Consider the following 22,552-nt stretch of genomic DNA (forward strand, 5'->3'; position numbering starts at 1 on the left):
CACAAAAGATGTGCAGGGTCAGGTGAATTGGCCATGCTAAATTGCCCGTAGTGTTAGGTAAGGGGTAAATGTAGGGGTATGGGTGGGTTTCGCTTCGGCGGGTCGGTGTGGACTTGTTGGGCCGAAGGGCCTGTTTCTACACTGTAATGTAATCTAATCTAATCTTTTAGACAGATCTAAGCATATAAGCTAAACATCTTCATCTGCTTCATTAATGATAAGGTCCAAAGTGGGGATGTTCAATAATAATTACACACACATTTGCGTCTCTTCGGATACTGAAGCAGTCCATGTCCAAATTCAGTAAAACCTGGACAATATCCAGTCTTGGGCTGAAAAGTGAAAGGTAATATTTGTCAGGCAATGACCATCTCCAACAAGAGAGAATCAACCCATCTTCCCTTGACATTCAATGGCATTACTATTTCTGAATTTTCCACAATGAGCATCCTCAGGGGTTACGTTTGATCTGAAACTGAACTGGAATTGCCATACAAATAGTATGGCTACAATAGCAGGTCAGAGCCTAGGAATACTGTAGCAAGTTACTCACCTCCTGACTCCCCAACGCCTGTCCACCATCTATAAGGCACAAGTCAGGATGTTGTGGAATACTCCTCAGTTGCCTGGATGAATGCAGCTCCAACAACACTCAAGAAGATTAACACCATCCAAGACAAAGTCACCCTTTTGATTAGTACCCATTTCCACAAACATCTACTCGCTCTACCAATGACACTCAGTAGCTTCAATGTGTACCATCCACAAGATTCGCTACAGATATTCACCAAGGCCTTTTAGACAGCACCTATCACTATCACCTGGATGGACACAGGAACCCCATCACCTGCATCTGAGAGTAGACTGATGGGGCAGTAGTTGGTTGGTTGGATTTGTCACGCTTTCTGTATACAGGACATAGAGTCATAGTCATAGAATCCTAGAGATGTACAGTATGGAAACAGACCCTTGGGTCCAACTCATCCATGCCAACCAGATATCCTAAATAAACCTAGTCCCATCTGCCAGCACTTGGCCCATGTCCCTCTAAACCTGTCTTATTCATGTACCCATCCAGATACCTTTTAAATGTACCAGCCTCCACCACTTCCTCTGGCAGCTCATTCCATACATGCACCCCACCTCTGCATGAAAAGGTTGCCCCTTAAGTCCCTTCTAAATCTTTCCCCTCTCACCCTAAACTATGCCCTCTAGTTCTGGACCCCCTTAGGGAAAAGACCTTGTCTATTTACCCTATCCATACATGATTTTATAAACCTCTATAAAGACACACACACACACACACACACACCATGATAATTCTTTTTGTTCAGATTATTCCACTAATGTTATCACACCTGCATTTCGCTTGTCAAAGGTACACTCTATCTTTATGTGGTGCTAACATCTTACAAATCTGCATCCTCTCCTGATGCATGCATCCTCACTACAGTGTATTTAGCATTGGCTCCATCATGCAAATCCTGCAAGTTAGTCGAAGTGGTGGTGTTGGCTACATTGGAAGCATCAGATGAGGGTTAATCCTGTATTGCCAACACTCTGTCTATTTTCTGTAGTTATCAAATTGAATTCCTTTATTTTGGCATAGCATGACTTCAGAACAGACTAAAGCACTTTAGAGATATTGCAGTAATTTTGAGGTGTGGTTGTAGCTTTACTATCATGGCTTTACTATTTTTTCCGGATTCAAAATACAGCACTTGTAAAGCTAGTATTCAATGTCAATGAAGGAATAGTTTTAAACCTGACCTCCAAATGAGGGAACTGTAGCTCTGCAGCTATGCTGCAGGCCTGACCCATTTCTGAGGGAACACATGGTGGCGGCTCACTGCTGCACTCTGTCATTCTACCGATCAGTAAGCTGAGTTAAAGTTCTATTTTTAAAACAATTACACTATTTGAGAAAGAATCTTTCCAATCAATATTCATCAGAAGGCAATTCTTTTTGCAATTGCAAATCATTTTAAATTCCATAATGTTTTATAGGGCCATGATAAGACTACATTGAAGTATTGTGCTCCCTACCTAAGGAAGGATATACTCGCCAAAGGGACAGTGTACTAGAGGTTCACTAAGATCTTACTGGGGATGGCAGGACTGTCCTATGAGGAGAGATTGGTGAAACCGAGCCTGTATTCTTAAGAGTTTTAGAGGGGTGAAAGTGGAACTGACTCAAATGTATAAAATTCAAACAGGGCTCCACAGACAGATTGATGCATGGGAGGGTGTTTTACCTGGTGGGGGTAATCGAGAAACAGGAGTTACATTCTCAGGACACAGGATAAATTATTTGGGACTGACATGAGGAAAACTTCCTTCACTCAAACATTAGTGAACCTGTGGAATTCTCAAATACAGAAACTTGTGGAGGCCATGTTACTGAATATATTCAAGAAAGAGATAGATTAATGTTTAGATTTTGAAGGCATCAAAGGGTAAGGGGCAAAGTGGAAATATGACATTGAGATAGAGTGTCAGCCATAATCATATTGAACAGCAGACCAGGCTCGATGGGCCGAAGACCTGCTCCTGTTTCTAGATTCTATGTTTAACTATTCCTTTAGTGCTGATGTTATACAAAAATAAAGCTTATGAAGCTAAAATTCATTTAGTTTAATTCAGCAAATGATTATGGGTTAATGTTAAGTAGGTTTTCTTTTGGTGCGGTAATTCAATTGCAAATTAACCAAAAGACATCTGAGTAAAAAGAAATTGAATAAAAGAGAAAACACATCTTTTACCTATTGAAAGAAGGGTGACCCAGTTACTGCAATCATGTTTGATAGCTCTGTGTCTACAGATCCTCTTTAAAGGCTGTAGTTCTAATCTTTCATGCTGGCCCAGTTTCGTTTCTCTCTGTAGGTAAGAATCTTGCTGCATTTTCTTTTGCGACTGAATCATTTTAGTTAGTTTATTTTATCATGAAATCTTGGAGCTTATTAGATTAGTAATAAGAAAGTCCACATTGCTGTTATGTTTTTGGATTGTTGGGATGTTTCAGTAGTTTATAAAAAAATGTTCTTTCAGCATGCCTATTTTTAAAGATTTTCTTCCCCTTTGAAGCAGTTCTAGTGTGTGAATCTACCAAACATCTGGTTGATTGATGCAAATGATTTGGTGTTAGGTTTATCTCAGAATGACCCCACAAACTGGTTACCCAAATTCAGCAGTAGGTATCGTAATCTTTAACTTTTGACTTTGATTTTATTGTCACGTGTACTCAAGAACAAAAGTACAGGACTACAGTGAAAAGTCAATCATTTCACCACACAAGGTTACATCTTGGGAAAAAGTACCTAGGTACAGAATCTTAAGAACAAAGTTAAAAGTTAAAAATTGCAGTGATTATAGCACAGCATAAACCATACAAAGTTAGGTTAAAAGTTACACTTTGCAGACCTTCTCATGTTTAAGCAGAAAATAAAGAAATAAAGCAGAAAGTCTTTCTTAAGTGCTTAGCTACAGTGGGATTGCACTTAGGAATCACCTTGAGACCAGATGTATGCGCTCAGACCTCGCTGGGCCGAGAGACCTCCACATACTGCCGAAAATTCAGCACGCCAAGCTGAGAGTCAACCACACTGGGCCGAGAGTCCACCACACCGGGCCGAGAGTCCACCACACTGAGCCGAGAGTCCAACACACCGGGCTGAGAATCCGCCACACCGGGCTGAGAATCCACCACACTGGGCTGAGAATCCACCACACTGGGCTGAGAATCCACCACACTGGGCTGAGAATCCACCACACTGGGCCGAGAGTCCACCACACTGGGCTGAGAATCCACCACACTGGGCTGAGAATCCACCACACTGGGCTGAGAATCCACCACATTGGGCTGAGAATCCACCACACTGGGCTGAGAATCCACCACACTGGGCCGAGAGTCCACCACACTGGGCTGAGAATCCACCACACTGGGCTGAGAATCCACCACACTGGGCCGAGAGTCCGCCACACCGGGCTGAGAATCCACCACACTGGGCTGAGAATCCACCACACTGGGCCGAGAATCCACCACACTGGGCCGAGAGTCCACCACACTGGGCTGAGAATCCACCACACTGGGCTGAGAGTCCGCCACACCGGGCTGAGAATCCACCACACTGGGCTGAGAATCCACCACACTGGGCTGAGAATCCACCACACTGGGCCGAGAATCCACCACACTGGGCCGAGAGTCCACCACACTGGGCTGAGAATCCACCACACCGGGCCGAGAGTCTGCCACACTGGGCCGAGAGTCCACCACACCGGGGCGAGAGTCTGCCACACCGGGCCGAGAGTCCGCCACACCGGGGCGAGGGTCCACCACATCGGACCAATGTTCACCTTGCTGGCCGGGAGGCTACTCACTAGATTGTAAGCTTGCTTGGCAGGTCAGGCTCAGTTGGAGGCTGGGAGTCTGTGGCCAGACAAAGAAAAAAGAGGAAAGAATGAAAAAAAAATGCAAAAGAGAAGAAAAAAGAGAGGAGAATAGGAATCTGCTTTGTGAAGGCAGATCTACTTTAGAAGCTATTGAAGGGCATTGGCTGTAATCATGTATGTACTGTGACTGATCTCGTTCTATCACTGGAAAATGTCTGGTAACCATCTCTCTTTCATGTCCTGGGATGAAGTTTGTGTGGAATTGGTAGGCCCGTTAGGTTAAATTGAGCTTTTCCCATTGAGGATCAAATCAAACATAGAGATGGGATGGAATTCTCCTTCATATTTTGGTTGTTAGAGGGCTACTTTGGAAAATCTCAATCCAGTTCATAATAGGCAACTCGAGCTCAGAGGTATTGCAAAGCAGTTAACCTGTGGTCCATATTGTTATAGTACTGCCAAGGTAATGCATTCTGAGGTTGGTGTTGGAAGAGGACAGTTAGTTTTACGTTGGTTCTCGTTGTGTGACATTTGAGTGTATTTGATGCTAACAGGAGATGACTGAGAAGGGAAGTTTCCACCACATTAATAATACTGAATAAGTGAATTTATTTAAAAGGGAAGACTTATGGTTGCCATGATTAAGGGGGAAAGTAAAAATTCTAACATTTTTCAAATGAAAATCAGTAAAGAGTGAATGAGTAATAGACTCCATTCACAAATTTTCAAGTTGTGTCTCTTATGTAACCGTAGTCAGTCACATGTGGCTTGAAGCTGGAGTGTGTTGACCATTTTCAGATTTCCTCATGGTCTTTCCTAATGATGCAAGGAAGAAACATTATTATTTCAAAATTGACGCACCCCAACTATATTTTGCACTATTTTTGTATTAAAGCATTTTTTTTAGGAAATAATGTCCTTGTTAATTATAAGTTGCCATTTAAAATATTTTATATGCATTGAGTTATGGGCTGAATAGTCAGGGCCAGTAACATACATGGCACTTCATGTCATTGTAATTCTTAACCATCAATAACACTGTGATTTCTATTTAAATTCTATCTAATATATTTTCCTTTTTGTCTTCAGCAAGTAACAGGCAGAAGTTTTGGTGATAAGGACTTTCGAACGGGTTTGGAAAATGGAATCTTGCTTTGCGAGTAAGTAATTAATGCTTCTTTTCCAATATATTTGTAAAAAGGCCAACCAAAGATGGTGACAATACCCTTCACTTTTACGTGCTGAGATTAATTAAGGTTTCTCTAAGTGGAGTTAGAGGTGTGACATATTATGTTCACAGCTTTTGAACAGTGTCTAAATGTGTATGAAATCTTTTTACCATGTGCACCAAATATATTTACTTATGATTTACTGACTATAGTTTGATCAATCATAGATAAGTGCAGAGCTGGGCTGAGAGGTGGCAAATTAATGTGGAAAAATGTGAGGTGATCCACTTGGAAGGAGCAACAGGAATAAAGAGTATTGGGCTAATGGTAAAATTCTTGGCAGTGTCGACGAGCAGAGAGATCTCGGTGTCCATGGACATAGATCCCTGAAAGTTGCCACCCAGGTTGATAGGGTTGTTAAGAAGGCATATGGCGTGTTAGCTTTTATTAATAGAGGGATTGAGTTTTGGAGCCACGAGGTCATGTTGCAGCTGTACGAAACTCTGGAACAGCCACATTTGGAGTATTGTGTACAGTTCTGGTCACCGCATTATAGGAAGGATGTGGAAGCTTTGGAAAGGGTTCAGAGGTAATTTACTAGGTTGTTGCCTGGAATGGAGGGAAGGTCTTATAAAGAAAGGCTGATTGACTTGAGGCTGGTTTCGTTAGAGCAAAGAAGGTTGAGAGGTGACTTAATTGAGACATATAAGATAATCAGAGGGTTAAATAGAGTAGATAATGAGAGCCTTTTTCCTTGGATGGCGATGGCTAGCATGAGGGGACATAGCTTTAAATTGAAGGGTAATAGATACAGGACAGATGTCTGAGGTAGTTTCTTTACTCAGAGAGTAGTAGGGGTGTGGAGCGCCCTGCCTGCAACAGTAGTAGACTCACCAACTTTAAGGCCATTTAAATGGTCATTGGATAAACATATGGATGAAAATGGAATAGTGTAGGAAAGATGAGCTTCAGATTGGTTTCACAGTTTGGCGCAACATTGAGGGTCGAAGGGTCTGTACTATGCTGTAATGTTCTATGTTCCAAGCTCTAATCAGAGCCCATTTCAGATTGAATAGAAAGTTAAGCTTGGTGTTGTTGGTTACTGATAAGAATAATGTGTTTTCTGTTGTTCAAAGTAGGGTTCTCATGAAAGGCACAGTAGCTCAATTCATAAGCCATATAATAACTGATATCTTCAAGCACAGGTCACTGATAAATAACTATCAGCTACGGCGCTAGCTTCTACCGTGTTCAACTATCAGGTCCTGACAGTGGCCTTATAGTTAGCCCCTCTGCCAGGATTGCAGCAGAAATCTGTCTTATTAAAAGTTGATGTGCTTGTAGATGAATGGTTGTGCTGATTTTCTGTCTGTTGATGAGCTGTTTTATATAACAGTGCTTTAGTTCAAACTCTACTTCTGTTAATGTTAACAATGCATATGGTAATACCACTACACCAAGCGAGGCATTGTGTTTGTTGACTGTACCTACAGGATTGGTAATGTAACTATTTTTCAGCCTGGTCAGTAAGCAGCAGAAAGTAATTATTTTAATATCTCAGATTATTAGCTAATCCTACAACTTCCGGACATCTGGTGTGTACACAAAACCACAGAACAGTTACTTCAAACAGAGACTGATTATGAACCAGTCAAGTTATTTCTTGATTTAGAGATACAGGTGATGGTCTGGGGTGTACAAAGTTAAAAATCACACAACACCAGGTTATAGTCCAACAGGTTTAATTGGAAGCACACTAGCTTTCGGAGCGACGCTCCTTCATCAGGTGATAGTGGAGGGCTCGATCGTAACACAGAATTTATAGCAAAAAATTGCAGTGTGATGTAACTGAAGCTAGTGTGCTTCCAATTAAACCTGTTGGACTATAACCTGGTGTTGTGTGATTTTTAAAGTTATTTCTTTGCCATCTGGTGAGCTCAGATTATGAAGTAATAGTTTATTTGGTACATTTTCAGCATTTGCCAACAGATATTGTTAGCCTGAAAATGCAATCAACTGCAGTTTAAAGAACTAGTTGTTACCCAGGCAATAGACTAATCTATAATGGATTAAATGATTTGTAGTCTTATGTATGTAGACCCAATCAATCTTAGGAATTAAATTTGTGCATTGCATTATACAATTAGAAGAATGTCATTAATGCCAGTTTTCAGTCACATGATGTTTATTTTGTAAAAGAAGTGTCTGAATTCTTCCCTTCCTATTAAAGAATGGTCACAGCAGAACTTTCATCTCCTCCTCTGACCGTGCCATGATCCTGCTGTAGATGGTCAGGGATGTGGCACGGTGGCACAGTGGTTAGCACTGCTGCCTCACAGCACCTGAGACCCGGGTTCAATTCCCGCCTCAGGCGACTGACTGTGTGGAGTTTGCGCATTCTCCCCGTGTCTGCGTGGGTTTCCTCCGGGTGCTCCGGTTTCCTCCCACAGTCCAAAGATGTACAGGTCAGGTGAATTGGCCATGCTAAATTGCCCGTAGTGTTAGGTAAGGGGTAAATGTAGGGGTATGGGTGGGTTGCACTTCGGCGGGTCGGTGTGGACTTGTTGGGCCGAAGGGCCTGTTTCCACACTGTAAGTAATCTAATCTAATCTAAGATGAAGATCGGCAAATGTTGAAGGCAGTCACCCAGCAGTATATCTGCCATTCACGGCCCCAGTGAAAATCCTGGCAGTGCTACAGGTTGAAGTTGATTAACATTAAGAGTGACTGAAAGGAATGACTGAAAAGCTTGATGGAAGTGTTGTCTTTACAGGAAGCAGTGGCAGAGCAAGACTTTTAACATGTTACAGATATAACCTGGATATACCTCCACTATGCTGCCCCACCAGCCAGATAATGGAGGAAAAATTTAGAAACTAGGACAGATACCTATTATCATCTCCTTTTCTAAATCCAAATCAACATCTCTGTCAAAAAAGCCTCTAGGCTGCAGCATCACCCAAGGGAGTAGAACAGGTTAAAAGGACGACAAGAGCCCATAAGATTAAGGTAATTTTGGTTATAGCTGTGATCTCCGACAAGAGAATGGCAGAAATTTGGGCTGCTGCACCATTGATACCTGCCATCACCTCCCTCCTAACACATCCCCTCTCCACCCTGTAGGCCTAACAGCACCTTCAGATTACTGTACTGTAAGTGGAAGTCAGGGAAGTAGGAATTTGCTCAGCTTTGTCTCCTTGCTGTATCTTACAAGTGGTGAGCAGGGAAGGGGCAGCCTAGAGGCTTTTTTGACAGAGATGTTGATTTGGATTTAGAAAAGGAGATGATAATAGGTATCTGTCCTAGTTTCTAAATTTTTCCTCCATTATCTGGCTGGTGGGGCAGCATAGTGGAGGTATATCCAGGTTATATCTGTAACATGTTAAAAGTCTTGCTCTGCCACTGCTTCCTGTAAAGACAACACTTCCATCAAGCTTTTCAGTCATTCCTTTCAGTCACTCTTAATGTTAATCAACTTCATTATAATTACCTTCATTCTGATTCATCCCAATTTATTATTTCTGGCGAATTCCCTGCTGTTTACTTTCATAACATTTCTGGCATGTTTCTAGTATTAATTTTATCCCTTCAGAGATATGGATACCTGTCCTGAACGTTCATTTATGTTGTATTCCAACTTCCTTGTGACTGGCTCATTTTAGCTTTTGGGTGTCATTGATACACAATGTTTTACAAAACCCCTTTTCTGTTCATTCAATGTCACTTACATTTGCTATCATTGTTTTTATTCCCATCTTGTGGAGTCAATGCTATGCTAACGTTATTGTTTTTGCTGTCACTACAATATTGAGGAGATAGTCAGGTTGATGTAGGAAGCTAATGAAGGGGTATGTGAAAGCAGAAATTAGAAGATGAACATTAATTGAAAATATTAAATGGCCTGAATTCCAAGTTGGCAAATCTAGTGTGTTACTGCCACATGGCTGAATGCATTAGGAAAACTGTGAAAGGCAGAAATTTTGCCCATTCAGACCCACTGGAAGATCACAGTGCAAAGTTAGCATTTTACTGGAAAATTGTTTGATGTTTAGGCTCCACAAGAATCCTTCCAGAAGCATTATTTTCTAGGCTGTCTGAATCCCCAACTTGGCTTTGGAAGTACCATTTGCAGGACCCTTTTCTATTAGAATCATGGTATCCCCACAGTATGGAAACAGACCCTTCAGCCGAACAAGTCCCCACCAACCCTCTGAAGAGTTATCCACCCAGACTCATTCCCCTCCCCTATTATCCGACATTTATCCCTGACTAATGCACCTAACCTCCAGACCCCTGAATACTATGGGCAATTTAGCTTGGCCAATTCACCTAGCTTACACAACTTTGGATTGTGGGAGGAAACCCACACAGATACGGGGAGAATGTGTAAACTCCACACAGACAGTCGCCTGAGGCTGGAATCGAACCTGGGCCCCTGGTGCTGTGAGGCAGCAGTGCTAACCACTGAGCCACCATATCTTTACCATGTTCCCATAAATTCTGTTTGTAAGATTCCGGTTCCACATCCTTAAATTAAGATGACTGCACCTCTTTCTATTTATGTGACATTCTGATGGCAGCGGAATCATTACAAAACTTGGTTAATGGCTAACAACTGGGTTTCTAATGCTCCCTTCCTGTTAAGAATTAGATAGATATAATTCACAGATCTGCACCTAAAATGAAGTTTTACAAGGTAAACTTTTATATAGAAAAACAGGAGCAGGAGTAAGCACTTGACCCTGACCCACCATGCAACCAGATCATCATTGAACTTTATCTTAAGTGCATGCACTTGCCTTGACTCCATTGATTTTAGCCTTGCCTAATCTATGGAAGTATTGTAATATTCTAGTGGATCAGAACTGCTCTCCTTCCAAGGCTAATACTTCCTTCTAGAATGTGAGCTCAGAATTGTATGTTGTACTCCAGATGTGATCTAATCTTTGCATTAATTTATCAAAACTTTCTCCCTTTGTAGTCAAGTCATCTCATTAAAAAAAGACTAACATTCCATTAGCCTTTTTGATCCTTCTTCACATCTGAATATTACAGTTAATTGAACTGTGCACATGAACTTTTTCAGCATCCACTGTTCTTAACTTGGACCTATATTCTGTTGGTCCAAAATGGATGGCATCTGCTTCCTCCTCCTCTATGGCATAAATGGAGACAGAAAGTATGCAGACAATTACCCCATCCTAAATCTGTGCCATTCCTCCAGAATCAGGGATTTTAAAGAAGACCACCTGCTATTGGCTGCAATGGGAATAAAGTTAGTTGATGCTTATCGTCACCATACATAGAGTCATCACAGTGAAGGAACAAGCACTCAATGAGAGCTCAAGGCCCTGAATACAATTTAAGAACTTTGCTCAGATACATGCGTCAGATATGGCATATGTCCTAAAACAGCATGGGATACTGTCACAGGTCAAATCAAAGGCATCAAGTGAGGGAAAATGGCGCATGCAATTGTAAGGGAATAAGTGCTTATCATCAAATACAAAGAATATCTGCATATTTGAAATAGATTTTACTTAAATGGTTTTAAACTCCACATTTTGTAAAAGTCATATTCAATACATCATATGTCTGTTTAAATGTCTCCAATCCACCACCTAAGGTGATTTTCCTGCTTGATCATTTCATGAATGTATATTGTTTTTGAACTAAGAAGTACTGTGATGCTGATTACTTCATCCAAAGAATGAGTTTACAATCAACTTTTAATTTTATTTGAATGCTGAAAGTTTTTGATTGAAATGTGAAAGTTGCTTCAGTGTTATCCGGCTGGTAAAAAGCTTCTGCAGTACTGGGTCGAGATCAAAATTATGTGTATCCTCTTGGCATGAAGCTGTTACTGAACACAGAATGTTGCTTGTTCCTTTGCAGCCCTCGGGACTGAGTGTATGTTCTATGCTGAATGGATTCAGAGCTGTTAAATAATCTGCACCAACAAAATAACACCAGAATTTAACATTTAAACAATAGAATTTCCAACCCTTTTTAACTTTTATGTCAATATCTTGTTAAAAAGATTCATGTCTGACAAAAATAATGTTGAATTGAAAATTGTCCACCATAAATCTTAACAACCTTGATAATTGAATATTCTTTTTGAAGGAATTTTTGTGACTTGTCATGCCTTTCATGAGAACGTTTTCAGAAACTACCTGAAGACACTTTGAGTTTGCACATAGTGAATGTGAAATCCTTGAAGCACCTTTGATATTTATGAGTTGAGGTTTTGTAGGATAAGCAGGAAATTGTTATCATAGTACAGACTGCTGTCCTTCCAAGGGAAGTCTGACAATGATCATGAAACCATTGTCAATTGTCCATCTGGTTCATTAATGTCCTTTAGTTTGAGAAATCTGCCTCATATACTCCACTGCTAGACAATCTGCACCTTTGTAGCCTAGCATATCTCCTACTCTACCATGGCCATCAAACCTAATGGTCAACCCTGGCTCAATGGTGAGTGCAGGAGTTGATGCCTACAGATGAGGTGTCAACCTGGTGAAGTTACAACAAAGGTTATGTGTGTGCCAAACAGCATTAGCAGTAAACGATAGAGTTAAGTGATTCCTCAATCAAATGGATCAGATCTGAACTCTGTAATCTTGCCACATCCCGTTCCACTCCTGAACCTTGGTGGACATTTAAACAACTCAGCCATGATATTATTGAATGGCGGAGAAAACTTGAGAAAGCTTACTCCTGTTCCTATTTCTTGTGGTCTTACAACTGACTACCTGCACCTCTGTTCCCTGAGAGGCATGGTTATGGTCTCTCCCTTCCAATCACCTGAATTGTCAATGCCAGTCTTCACCTGTCCAGACACCTGGCTGATGGTCACTAGCCTCCCCCCCTTTGTCAGAGCACAGAGGTATGGATTCCTGAACAATGCCATCCTGACTGGATGTCTGTCTATGGCTGAAGCCTTGGTATGGGAGGCTGCCCTTATCTAACCATGTGGGGGCTCTTGTTTGAAACCTCCCTACGTAGACCTCACTGTGCACTGTGCCCCTGAGACTTTGACTTGTCCCACTGCTTGTTACAGATGCAGTGTGTGAACAATTCTGTCGTGGGGCACAGGTGCTAGAATGATGTGGCACACTGCTGTAAAGCAAGACCTACGAGCCCTACTAGATAGCATGACCACCAATTGCCAATACAAGGCCTGGCAGTCATGGCATGCATGCTGAGGAAATGTCAGAGGCACAAGATGGATGCATTCTGAATGCAACTGCGCCAAGCTGGAGTGGAGTGCCAGTGTCCATGTTGGAAGGGTATGCACAGCTGGTGCTGATGGATCGTGCTGTGCTGTATAGTTTGTTAATGGACTAGATGGATTTTGTTTTGGAACAAGTGGTGAGGTGAACTCATCAAGCACCCACTGTGGTTTCCTTGATGAGTTTTCCTAAAGGCTAGTTTGTATGGTGGAACTCAGATCTGGACACACTACTCCTGTTGAGCCTGAACTAATGTTTCCTTCTGGCTTAATATAACTTCATTACTTTTATTTTCTAATCCTGTATTGATAAAGTCCAGGATGCCATGATTTATTATCTTCACCCTTAACTGATCTTGCCACTTTCTATGATTTGCACACATGTGCACCCAGGTCAGTTTGCAGCTGAACCTTCTTTAGAATTGTACCTTTTATTTATATTATATTAAAGTGAATCAAATTAGCATTCTTTGCATTTAATTTCATCCGCCAGTTGTCCACCAATTCCACTGCACATGTACTTTTGCAGATCCACTCTGTCATCTTCATGCTTCACAGTAATTCCAAGATTCATATAATCAATATTTGGAAATTGGGACCGGTAGATTATGGTTTAGGTCTTGAATGTAAATCGGGAAGACCAAGGAACCCAATACTGCTCCTTGAGAAAGGAGTAATATTTTCTCCTGCCTAGAAAACAACTGTTCACCATTACTGTTTATTACTGCCGATTTGGTAACCACATTGCTTTAATCCCCTTTATTCCATTAGCTCTAACTTTGTTCACAAGAGGCCACAATGAGCAAACAATCCAGTAACCTTCATTGTGCTGTGCAGCCGTGCTCTCCTACTAGCACAGTGTGAATTCATCCTTAACTTGCACAAGCCTTTATCTTTTATCCAACTAATTACCTCAGTCCTGTTATCAAACCCAACGAGCTTCTACAAGCTGGTCAGCGCAGCCAACTCTGAGCTTAACCTCCACTGCTGAAGCGAAACTCGCTCAGCTCTCAGAGGGTTCAGTGGCAAGACTTTCACCTGCCAATGATGGAAGGGTGTCCATCAGGATCGCTATCTGGCAGAAACTTGCAAGTGATAAATGTGTCAGAGCTACAAAATGAAGTGCCGAAGGGCTAACGTGGTGCATGAGTTGGTCTGAAAGCATCCATAATGATGTGGTGAGGCAGGTGGTTTGCTTAAACCCTCTTGGGTGAATGAAGGGTGGAGAAGGACAGTGTTTGTGCAGCAAATGTGAATATGTTGTGTAGGCCTGGACAACAAACTGGTGCTTCCAGGTAGCTGCTCTGATGTTCATATTGGGAACTCATGCCGTTTAGTTTCTCAGGGAAGCACATGGAAATGAGGTGAGATTAGCTGATAATGAGATTCAGATGGATGAAGATAAGGTAGTTTAGATTTATTAGTGAGACTTAGAGTCACTGTTTAAAATCCCAGGGGGAAACATAAGAATTTTTTAACTCAACATTAAGAACCTAATTTTTCTATTTCCATCATATTTTCCCAACTTTCTCGCCATTGCCCACTCTGCTCAAGGGGTGGGAAATTCCTGTTTCTGACTTCCACAGGTTTCATCTGCAATTGAGAGATTACCATTAGGGACATCAAATTGTATAAAATACTTAAGATTACAGAATAACCCTTACTCTTCAAAGTAAAAGAAAGCTTCTAGTTTTCTTCACTTGCAAGGGAAGATGAGATTAATGACCTATTGTGGAAGGAAGTGAACCTCTTAGAGGTTTTAAATATTATTACCTCAAAGTGCATTTTCCTCAGTGCTGAGCAATACTGATTGATGCAGCCAATTTCTTCCCACTCATTTTGATTATGCATTTCAATCTGTGAAACCTCTGCTTTAATGGGAAGCAATAAAACTGGTAAATCTGCTTGTAGGTGACTCTTCTTTGGCCTTTGGTTGCTGCCTTTTCAAAGTGGATATCATGAATGTAGATGATAAACAGTTCAAGGGCCTGGGTAAATCTCAAAAAGTGAGGAATGGGCAGAGATCCACAATGTAAATCTCTCTGAATATTATCGCACAGTCAGTATTTTATGTAAGTTGATGGTTCCATTACAAAAAATATACAGAAAGGGATCTGTGCAAGTCAGTGTGTGAAAGTTATCACTCCAAGGAAATTAAACTCTTGAGTGTCAAAATGAAGAAGTGATTAATTTCTAGCATTAAGTCTCTAAACTTAAGCACAAATTTACAAAATAATTAATTAAGGTCATTGATGTTGAACAACAAACTATAAATTATTGTTACATACCTGTATACATTTATCAGCAAGTTTGGAGCAGAAACCATTGCGCATTCCATTAAGGGTAACATCTTAACTACCTCTGCACCTTGAGAGATAACATTAATGTAACATTATAAGAAATAGAAGTAGGCCAATTAGTCCAACGAGCATATTCTGCCAATAAATGAGATCATGGTTGATTTGATTGTAGCCTTAACGCCACTTACCTGCCTTCTCCCCATCACACTTGATTTGCTTGAAGATCTGAAAAACTGTCTAACTCCAACTTGAATGTAGGTAATGATCCAACCTCCACAGCTCTCTGGGCTCCAGAATTCCAAAGACTATTGATCTCTGAGACAAGGCATTCCTCCTCATTTTTGCCAATAATTTCTTATTTTTAATTGAGCTCTTTAGCAGTAAGTTTTCTGAGAAGAGACATCTTCCCAGCATCAACTTTGTATCGCACTTTGGAATACTATATGTTTCAATAAAGTTACCTCTCATTCTTCTATACTCCGATGAGCATTGGCCCAATCTGCTTAACCATTTTTCATAACACAATCACCTCATGCTCAGGAATAAGCCTAATGAAGCTCCTCTGAACTTCTTTCAATGTATGTCCTCCTTTAAGTAAGATGACTAAAGCTATACCAAGTACTGGGTGTGGCTTACCAATGCCCTGTATAGTTGGAGCAAGACCTCCTTTTTATATCCCTTTTACAATGACAGACAACATTCTTTCTTCCTTCCTAATTAATCACTGTAGCCATGTGGAGACATTTTGTGATTTCTCATACAAGGACACCCAAATCTATTTGTATTGCAGCATATGTAATCTCTCTCCATTTAAATAATATTCTGCTTTTTTATTCTTCCCACTAAAGTGGACAACCTTACATTTTTTTCAGATTATACTCAACCTGCTGTGTTTATTATTGCTTAGTTACCCCTTACTTAAATAATTATGGGTGACTTTAATTTTCATCTTGACTGGATAAATCAAATTGGCAAAGGAAATCTGAAAGATGAGTTCAACATCCTAACCACATTGACAAAAGAAACTGAGAACAACTCTGTGTAGCTGCACAGAAACAACATACTTAAGCATTTAAACATCTTTTTTGTTTCAAAGTCAAGTATTTTTGTGATCAAAGTTGGCTTAGGCATCGTGTTCTTCTCTTTAATTCAAGTGGCATTCAGAACTTGCCCACATTATCAAGGCTGACATGTTGGAGCAAGTGTGCTGTAATTTCAGAGATACTGTCTGTTAGATGACAGTCAGAATTTTCTGAAAATTGGGCAGGATAAGAAGATGAGCTCAAAATGCCATTGGAAGCGTAATTCCAGTGTTGTGTGATTTTTAACTTTTGGAGAGATTCAGTGTCATCTCTGGGAGAGGTCAGGTGCCCCATAAGATTCGGTATCTGCCCGTCTTGATTGGTTAAGTGACATTTCGGATTGTTAAAAGTACACATTAATATGTGTACTAAGTTTATAAACTCATTGGCGACCGACAACCTGTCAATGGAGTGAGCAAGGGAGTTGTCAAGCTATTAAGGCATTTAACGCTTCAGGCCTACAAACTTTTGAAAGAACTTTCTGTGATATAAAAAAAACTCCTTGTTATTTCACTCGGTCTTTTGACATCAGCCTGAGGATCTCATTATAAGATTTGCACTACAGGCCTGAGTTCACAACCCATTGTTGTCACAGTGGGGCGCCTGTTGGTTCACAGTTTGACAGTTCCAAGTGCTTATAAAGTCTCTGACGTGAAATTATGAATACAAATGTTTGTTTTTATAAAGAATTTAGTTGATGAAGTCACTTAAACATAATGAAAGTTATATTCAAATAATGAGGCTGTTCAATTAAAATAATGCATTTATCAACAGAAAATTAACAATTTCATCTTAATGCATCACTGAATAAGTCCTGAGGTCTGTGCATGATAGATATTAAGTGAACTGGTATGGAGGGTGTAAGGGGTAAGGCAGTGCATGGGAACATTGTTGGCAATGGATTGGCATTAAGTTCGTTCTGAATTGGCATTAGGACACATGGTTTGTTAAAGGACTCTAAGTTCACAGGGAATGTTTGAAATTCCCTTGGGGTGTAGAATTAAATAATTGTCATGGAGGTTATGAGGGCCATCAGGTTGGACAGAGGGGGAATAGTTTGACAAGGAGGGTATGAGGAGCGATGGGGTTAGGGCATAATGTAGCATGAGTTGGCATTCATGTGGCATGGGAGGTGTGTTGAGCAAGCCATTTTGTTTTAAATTGCAATGAGTCCAGAAACACTGAGCCAGGTCTTTCCAATGGGCACCTCCACAGCAACCTCTGGGCTACCTTGTCACTCTCTCTGGGACAGTGGATCTGATTTCCATTTTATCCACCTCTCTGGAATCAAAACTGGAGCAACTAAGGCATTTCTTGTTCATGATCACTTCTCTGACCTAGGGGCAAAAGTTCAGGCCATGGTATTAAATTGAAGTAGATGTTACAGATCCCAGGATATGGTTTGTCCTGGCCACTGTTTATCCCTTAATTAATACAACTAAGAAGAAGCTAAAAAAAACTAACCCTTTATCTCATTGTTGTTAATGGGATCTTGTTATGTATAAATGCGCTGTTGGGTTTTTTTTTGCACTACAACATGTAATGAGTAATTCACATTAGGAAATCCTGTAACCAGGAAAGGTGTTTAATAAATTGCAAACTGTTTCTTAATCTTAAAATTTCTAACATGCAATTTAGGTAAGTGCCTTACCCTTCTGTGTCTGTAATATCCCAACAAAGAGTTAATGACCATCTGACGAGTGAATTTATTTTTCAATAGTAATGGTTGGTAGAAAACATTAAGACATCAAATGGAGAAATTGTTGCTTTTTGAATGGGGATGGATTCTCGACCCATCCTTTGTGATCAGAATATGTACAAGTAATTTTGAACATATTTTGGATGGAGTAAGACTCCATTTATTTTGCCACAAAAACATACATCAACTGAAACATTGAATGACATTTTCTTCTTTGCCAGAGTGGGAATCGTTTTGCTTTTCTAGCTCTCAGGGACATAACCGAAAGAGTTTCCTTTTGAACAATCGCTAATGTAATAATGCCTGTTAAAAGCAGGAATGCAGTTGTGAACTGAAATCCTATTTATGCTTTGGTATTATGTGTTTAGACATAATAAAATCTCTTTATAATCTTAGCTGCTTATATCTTCTCCTATTGTGGTAATCACTAATCCAGAGAATTGTAACGGATTACCATAAAATGGGTTAACAGCAATATTCAGCCTTTTTAAATTAGATGCTATGGTGGTGGGGGTGGAGGCGAATGTGAAACTGAAAAGCGGGTGAGAAGCGTGGGTGGTGAGATGTGAGTGGTGGGGGTTGGTGATGATTAAATTGTCTGAGATTCAAAGTGAACAGGAAATCAGCTATGATCCTGGCAAACTTGAGGTGGTACAAGAGTGGCACCTGAGCCACTCACAGATTTGGAAATAATCTGCTTTGCAGAGTTTAGGTTGTGCCAGCTGGCAACATTCAGCATTTGCAATGAGGTGAATCTATTCCGTCTCTCTGCTCCAGCAATGGCAGCAACTCTGCCACACAGGATTTGCCAGATTAAAACATTGTTGTATGGAATTCACAAAAATTCAATTTTGGATCTTTTTCTAACACTTCTGCTTTCAAACAGGATATTATTCATTTAAACAAAAAGGCAAAGTCACCATAGGCTCAGCAGATCATACACTATTCTCTCAAAGGAGAGTGACGACTGGTAATGGTTTAACCTGAGGTTCCCCACACCTCAGGAAAGGGGAGAGGTTGAGATGGAGAATAACCTCATGGTAACCCCAGCTGGCACAAGACTGGAACACATGCTATTGGCATCACCTTGCCTTACACAGCAGTGGTCCAGCCATTTGAGCTAAATGACCCCTACTAGCCAGTACAACTAATCCGATAATGCTGTAATTCTGAGGCTGGAGAAGCACAGCAGATCAGACAGTATCTGAGGAACAGAAAAATCAATTTTTCAGGCCAAAACCCTTCATCAGGATGAAGGACACGAGTCCTGACGAAGGGTTTCGGCCCAGAGCATTAACGTTCCTGCTCCTCGGATGCTGTCTGACTGGCTTTGTTTTTCCAGCCTCACATCTATTGACTCTGGCTTCCAGCTCTTGTAGTCCTTACTGTCTCCATGCTCTAATTCTGGTTCTGTGACTGATGTCACAAGAGGGCATAGCCATGATTAACAGCTTTGTTGTCTGCAATCAGAGGACACTGTATAATTTAGTGGTGCCATAATGAAATAAGGACAGTATCAAATTAAAAGAAAAAATACAATATGGTAAATCAGAAGGTTGGGAAAGTTTTAAAAGCTAACCACACATGACCAAAAAATAATAAAGAGTGAGAAAATAAACCATGAGTGCAAATTAGCAAGTAACTTAAAATGGTAAGACCTTTTATAAGTATAAAAACAAGAGAGAGGCACCATTGAACATGGGCCTCTGAGAGAATGAGAATTCATGGGTAACTGGGAAATGACAGAGAGGCAGAACAAATACTTTGCACTAATCTTCACATAAGGAGATACTACAGGTACACAATCCTTTATCCGAAATCCTTGAAACCAGTTATTCCTCAGAAATCAGAATTTTTCAGATTTCGAAATAAATGACATTTTCACAGTGAATCTTTTTTTTAAATTACTGAACAGCAGGTGCACATGTAAATAGTATGAGCGCTGAGACACAATTGATGCCAGCCAGTGCTGGCCACACCACCACATCACATCTGAGTGACGTGGTTCAAATAGGTAAGGAGTTGGGTCACCCGTTCGCAAGCCAAAATGCTGCTCCTCCACACTCCACGAAAAGAATTTTGGATTTCGGAGCTTTTCAGATTTCGGAATTTCAGATTAAGGATTGTGTACCTGTAATAGCATTCCAAATATACTAAACAATCAAGTGGCCAAAAGGAATGGTAATAACCACAATATCTATCACTGGACAAAAAAACTAGGGAATCTGATTGTTGAGTTCCATTCTAGGATTTTAAATAATTACAGAATGAGTAGATGCTTTATTAGTAATCTTCCACTGATTCTTCTGTTCTGGAAAAGTCCCAGAAGATTGGAAAACTGCCAATGTAACACAACACAAAATGGGAGGGAGATTTTAAAAATAGATAACTATCAGGCAATTACATATGTCATTAGTAGAAGTTACAATATGTTATGGAGGATGTAATAGCAGAGCTTTTAAAGCCCAAAATTCAATCCAGTTTATTCAATATGGTTTCATGAAGGGGGTATCATGTCTGACAAATTATTTTGCAATTTTTTGAGGAGGTAACAAACAGGATAGATAAAAAGGAACTAATAATTGTTATATATTTGGATTTCCAAAAGGCATTTGAGAAGGTACCACACATACAGCTACTTAATAAGATAATAACCCAAGGTATTGGGTGTAGGATATTAGCATGGAGAGAGGATAGGCTAAGTAACAGAAGGCAGAGCTGGAATAACGGGGGGCATTTTCAGATGGCAGCTTGTAATTCATGAATGCCACAGGGATTATTGCTGTTGCCACACTTATTTACAATATATATGCATGAATTATAGGAAAGTGAATGTATTTTTGCCAAGTTTGTGATGAGATAAAAATAAATGGGAAAGCAAGTTGTGAGAATGACATAGTGTCTATAGGAGGATATAGAGAGGTCCCTAGTGAATAAGTGGGAAGCACAGAAGGCAGGAAGAGTGAATAGTTTTGAAGGATGGTGTGGGTGAAAGCCATTAAGTGGACTTGATGCATACAGCTGTGAGAGTTGTGGTCTATGTGCCTTGATGGAAGTGTATTCAGTGAAATAATTAGAGTGAGTAGCAACCCTATGAGTATGAGGTTGCAGAAAGTAGATGGTGGCATTTAACCTTGTGGAGTGGAGATGATTATTAAGCTTTTCCTTGCACTGTTAGGTTTCTCTTCTTTCTTGGGATATAGCACTGACACACAGTGTTACCTAGGTCCAGGATGGATTGATCTGGTGGCATGGCATCCTGTGAAGGTCCACAGGACAAAGGACTGCTCTTTTCTCCACCATCCCGAGCACTAGCACCTCCAGGTTCCATTCCGTGATGTGCCATTGTGGTAAAACAGCACAGTGTGAAGGATAGTTCTGGTTTAAAGTGAGGTGTAACTGGGTTTTAAATGTGGCACCAGTACTATGAAAGCCACAAGTTCCTGGCAATGGTGAGTATGTCCACTTCTCCTACAGCACAATTCTTTGAGAAGGGCGTTGAAAAACTTAGTTGCATAATAAATGAGGTGTAGAGTGACAGATGACATGAGAAAGGTTATCGTGAACCAGGGCAGACTGGGTGCTAATCTCACTTGACAAACCACTTCAAATAGGACATTTCTGCCATAGAAATTTACTGAAGAGCAGGACAGAAGATTCAAAATAACCGAAGACAGTGGAGAGGTTGTACAGGCTAAAGAGAGATAGTTTACCATGAGCACAGTCATGCAGCATGGCATCGGGGTTGACCATCACAGACTTGATTCTATGGTTAATGACGTTTTCCTGCTCATTTATGATCACTGCTTAAGGAAAAGGGCAGTAAATTGGGAGAACCCATTCCATCTTCACATTCTCTCCTTTTACTTTTGTTGACTGAACATGAAGAATTTATAGGTGAGCTTATCTGGAAAATACTTGCCCTGGAACCCATAAAACCAGAGAAAATGAGTGGGAACACAGTTATGAACACTGAGCTACCAAACAATATGTTTTAAGTTACACTTCTTAAAATAGAACAGTTGGTGTTTCAGGCAATGTGTTTGTGACAGACCTCATTCACAAAATCTATTCTTTGACTAAAGCAAATATTTGTTACAGAAACAGTTGTGTAAGTGTGTCATATTTGTCGTTTGTGCCTTCTGAGACTGGCAATCCTAAAATAATGCATTCTGGATTTTAAGTGATAGGTTGTAAACCAAACACTGGTGCAATGTGTTATATATTAAACCATTGTGCAACAGCCGCAGATTAAGCCCTAAAATAATTTGAAATGCTAATACCACTTTCATAGTGATTTCTTGAATTTAATGCCAGAATCTGGGTGGGAAGCCACCCAATTCACATGGGCTCTGATATCGTGCACTGATAGGAAGATCACCCTGAAAGAGATATTTTCTTTTAACCAGTGCCAGTGGACAATAGTTGCGTTTGCAGTTAGTGCAAATCCCACCGTATAGATGAATTTTCAAATGAAAGCTTAACGGTTCACAATTCATAGCGCTGCTATTCGGAATGATGTGGGAGAATGGAGTATATTATTGCTCTTTGCAATTACTGCTGCAGCCCTACAAACAACCAGAGGTCAGGAAGCAGTGTGCATGAATTTGAATCCACGTGGACTAAGAGTTTTGCTTTCCTTCCACATTCCACTGCATAGTGTAGAGCCAATATAA

General features: G+C 40.5%; 1 protein-coding gene across 12 annotated transcripts in view; it reads left to right on the plus strand.

Moving 5' to 3' along the window:
• Positions 1 to 22,552, plus strand: part of LOC122550847 (LIM and calponin homology domains-containing protein 1-like) — a 365,967-nt gene that overhangs the window by 160,328 nt on the left and 183,087 nt on the right. For all 12 annotated transcript variants that reach the window (XM_087987661.1, XM_043692191.2, XM_043692236.2 and 9 more), the window contains exon 2: positions 5,479 to 5,549. In XM_087987661.1, coding sequence (XP_087843787.1) covers positions 5,479 to 5,549 — 71 coding nt within the window. The remainder of the gene's footprint in view (positions 1 to 5,478; positions 5,550 to 22,552) is intronic.

The sequence above is a fragment of the Chiloscyllium plagiosum genome, unplaced genomic scaffold (genome assembly GCF_037043375.1).
Source record: "Chiloscyllium plagiosum isolate Xiang-an unplaced genomic scaffold, Cpla_swu_hap1 HiC_scaffold_1, whole genome shotgun sequence".
In the NCBI taxonomy this organism is placed as follows: Eukaryota; Metazoa; Chordata; class Chondrichthyes; order Orectolobiformes; family Hemiscylliidae; genus Chiloscyllium; species Chiloscyllium plagiosum.